Source organism: Centruroides sculpturatus, unplaced genomic scaffold (genome assembly GCF_000671375.1).
Source record: "Centruroides sculpturatus isolate CEXI.00-Female unplaced genomic scaffold, Cexi_2.0 scaffold315, whole genome shotgun sequence".
NCBI lineage: Eukaryota > Metazoa > Arthropoda > Arachnida > Scorpiones > Buthidae > Centruroides > Centruroides sculpturatus.
The window spans coordinates 114432-117341 of NW_019384544.1; the positions used below are offsets into that span (position 1 = coordinate 114432).

The 2910-nt window shown below is 34.9% G+C and overlaps 1 protein-coding gene across 4 annotated transcripts in view; it reads left to right on the plus strand.

Moving 5' to 3' along the window:
- Window positions 1-2638, plus strand: part of LOC111623443 (glutamate receptor-interacting protein 1-like) — a 54257-nt gene extending 51619 nt beyond the window's left edge. For all 4 annotated transcript variants that reach the window (XM_023366020.1, XM_023366021.1, XM_023366019.1 and 1 more), the window contains exons 17-19: window positions 587-710; window positions 776-1362; window positions 1793-2638. In XM_023366020.1, the coding sequence (XP_023221788.1) occupies window positions 587-710; window positions 776-1362; window positions 1793-2023 (942 nt within the window). In that variant the 3' untranslated portion in view covers window positions 2024-2638. The remainder of the gene's footprint in view (window positions 1-586; window positions 711-775; window positions 1363-1792) is intronic.
- The last annotated feature ends 272 nt before the right edge of the window (window positions 2639-2910 follow it).

Sequence of the window (2910 nt, forward strand, 5' to 3'; positions counted from 1 at the left end):
CATCCATATTTTATAATAAGAGTTGTTATTTTATTTTATTTTTATTTATACATTTATTTATATATATATATTTCGTTCGTTATTTTGTTTTTTTGTATTTAAAAATTTTTGTTCTATTTTCTTTGTATTCGAAAAAGCTTAGCCTGATGATGGCCAATAGAGTTGGCTGAAAACGTTATCTTTTCATTAAAAGTTTTCTCAGCAAATTAAGGTGTGGTGTTTTTTTGAATAATTATATCTTCTGCATTTTGAATTCTGGTCTTTTAAAATATTAATAGTGTAATAAAGTTAAAGTTTTTCCTTTGATATTTCTTACTCAATTCTTGCTGGAATGTTAGTGCATTGTTTTTTTTCATAATTATTCTATATTTTTGGGTAGACAATCTAGGAATCATTTGTGCTTGATTGCCAGACTCTGCCAACATTCGCTTGTCGTAAACCACATTGTGCACAAATTGCTTGTCTGGGTCTGCCGTCATCTGAACCTCTACAGATCTTTTCTATAAGCATCTTCCTTGACTGAACAAATTACAAATGGTTCAGTTAATTCTAAATAAAATATTGACCTTACTGTTTTAATTTTCAGATTGACACCACTCCCATTTCGAGTATTGATAGTGCAGTGGAATCGTGGGCAAGCTGTGGTTTGGATCTTTCTGTTAACGGAATGCAGACTCGTCCAAAATGCGATGCCGAATATTGTGATTTGGGTAAATATGAACCCGTATCAAAACTTAAGAGAAATGTATCGAGTACAATTTAATTTCTGTTCCAGTTTGTACACCAACTTCTTTAAACATCCGTTCTGCCTACGATGACAAGTTCCAAGCGTCTTTAAAACGGTCAGATCATTTGAGTGAAAATTGGGAATTGAAGACGACGAGTTCGCAGAGTTATGCCAGTTCAGCGGTTTCTGAAGAAGAAAAGGCAGATTGGTCCAAGGTGTTGGAGGATCTGGAGACTTGCGGCCAGTCACAACTGCTGCGACAAATCGAAAAGACGATCATGGGAAGCGACCCTTCGGTGGAATGCGATCGACAAGACGATGCCCATAGAAATCAACTGCGGTATTTTTGTGAAGAATCTCCCTCGCTCTCTGATACTCGGGATGTAAACGGCGAGAGAGAGGAAAGAAAACAGGGAGGAAGGGACGGTGGCTCGGCTCATTATCCAGAAGCCTACTCTGTGCCTGTACCCATAGAAGTGCACCGTGTGACGTTATTTAAAGACCAAATATATGAAGATTTTGGATTTAGCGTCTCGGATGGGCTGTACGAGAGAGGAGTCTACATTAATCGCATTCGAGCCAGAGGTCCTGCAGATCTGAGTGGACTTTTGAGACCTCTAGATAGAATTTTACAGGTATGTAAGTGTTTGATTTCAGTTTTAAGTCCAGTTCTCTCTTTTGTGCATGTGTCGATTGTATATGTTTAAATGCATGATTGACCAAAAGAATGATCATCAGAATTGTTTCGGCAGTAACCAGTTCCATCTTGGCAGACATGGACAAACAGTTGGAATTGTTAAAAATGGAAACTTGGCAGGTGAAAAATTTCTCCTGCTGTGCATAATATTACTAATTTCAAAATTTGTACAAATCAAGAGAGAGATTTTCTCTTTAGGACAAACATTTTCTCCCCTTCACAGCATTATAGCCTTAGCATGGGGTCCTCCTAAAGCCGGAACAATTCTGCTGGTAACTTTCTACATGTTCTCATATCATATACTCACCATAGTGAGAATTAGGCTTTATGCTATTTTACTACAATAAATGTCATGCCCATTTGTTTAGGTCAACGACACCAAGACACACGACTTTGACTGTTGTCTCACTGTTCCACTGATTGCGTCTGCAGGTGATCGCATCGAATTAGTCATCAGCAGACCGGCGTATGATGTTGATCCTTTACGAGAAGGCATCCCGACAGATCAGCAACCTTGGGTAGATGACGACGACAGCAATCTGTACTCCTCGTCTCGCACACAATCAAATAATAATCAAATGCTAACAAAGACGCTCTAAACACAACAGGACATAAATGTAAATAGTCTGTATAGATATCAAATACTCATCAAATGTGTAAATTGTCATAACAGGTTGTCGATATTTTTGCAATAGATTCGACGTATTTTGCTATAAAATTTCGCACAAAACTTATTGCATTATACAATATAGAAACAATGCAGCTGTACAGTTTATATTTAAATGCTTCTGCATAGTTCTAATTTGTAGATATTTAATGGAATGTTTATTTTCATTTAATAATAATTGCATTTATGATATACATTTTATTTGGGTATCATCACAAAATAAAACTAATAATGCAATATAAAATTAAATGTATTTTTATTATTTTGCATTTGACGCTATAAAATATTTACATCCAATAATAGTGCAGGCACCAAAAATAAAACAAATGATCAGGTAAAAAAGAGTTGGCATTTTTCCTGTAAAAATAGTCGCAGTCATGCAAGCGAGATGTCAAAAGCGTGCCGAATTTACATTTTGCCAAACATATACAGGTATACCTCGCCTTACGTCGGTAATTGGTTCCAGGAAAACGACGTAAGTCGAATTTACTTGTCTCCGAATCTACTTGTCACTAGGCTAAACCATAAATTACCATTCCTGGTTCTGTATTTTATTTATTAATGCATTTTTAATAATATATGGTTAATAAAAATCTATTTTAAGCTTACAAACAAATAAATTTTAGTTTTTAATATAGTACAGAAAAAAGTAATCTAAATTTACGAATGCATGTACTGTAAATACAGTACATACTTGTAAATGTATATATTTTAATATGATTTTATGTGCTTTAAACGTTTTTCTAGTGATATTACGACTTCAATATTTGTGGCGGACAGACGTAAAGTCGAATAAAATGACTTAAACTTGATTTTTAT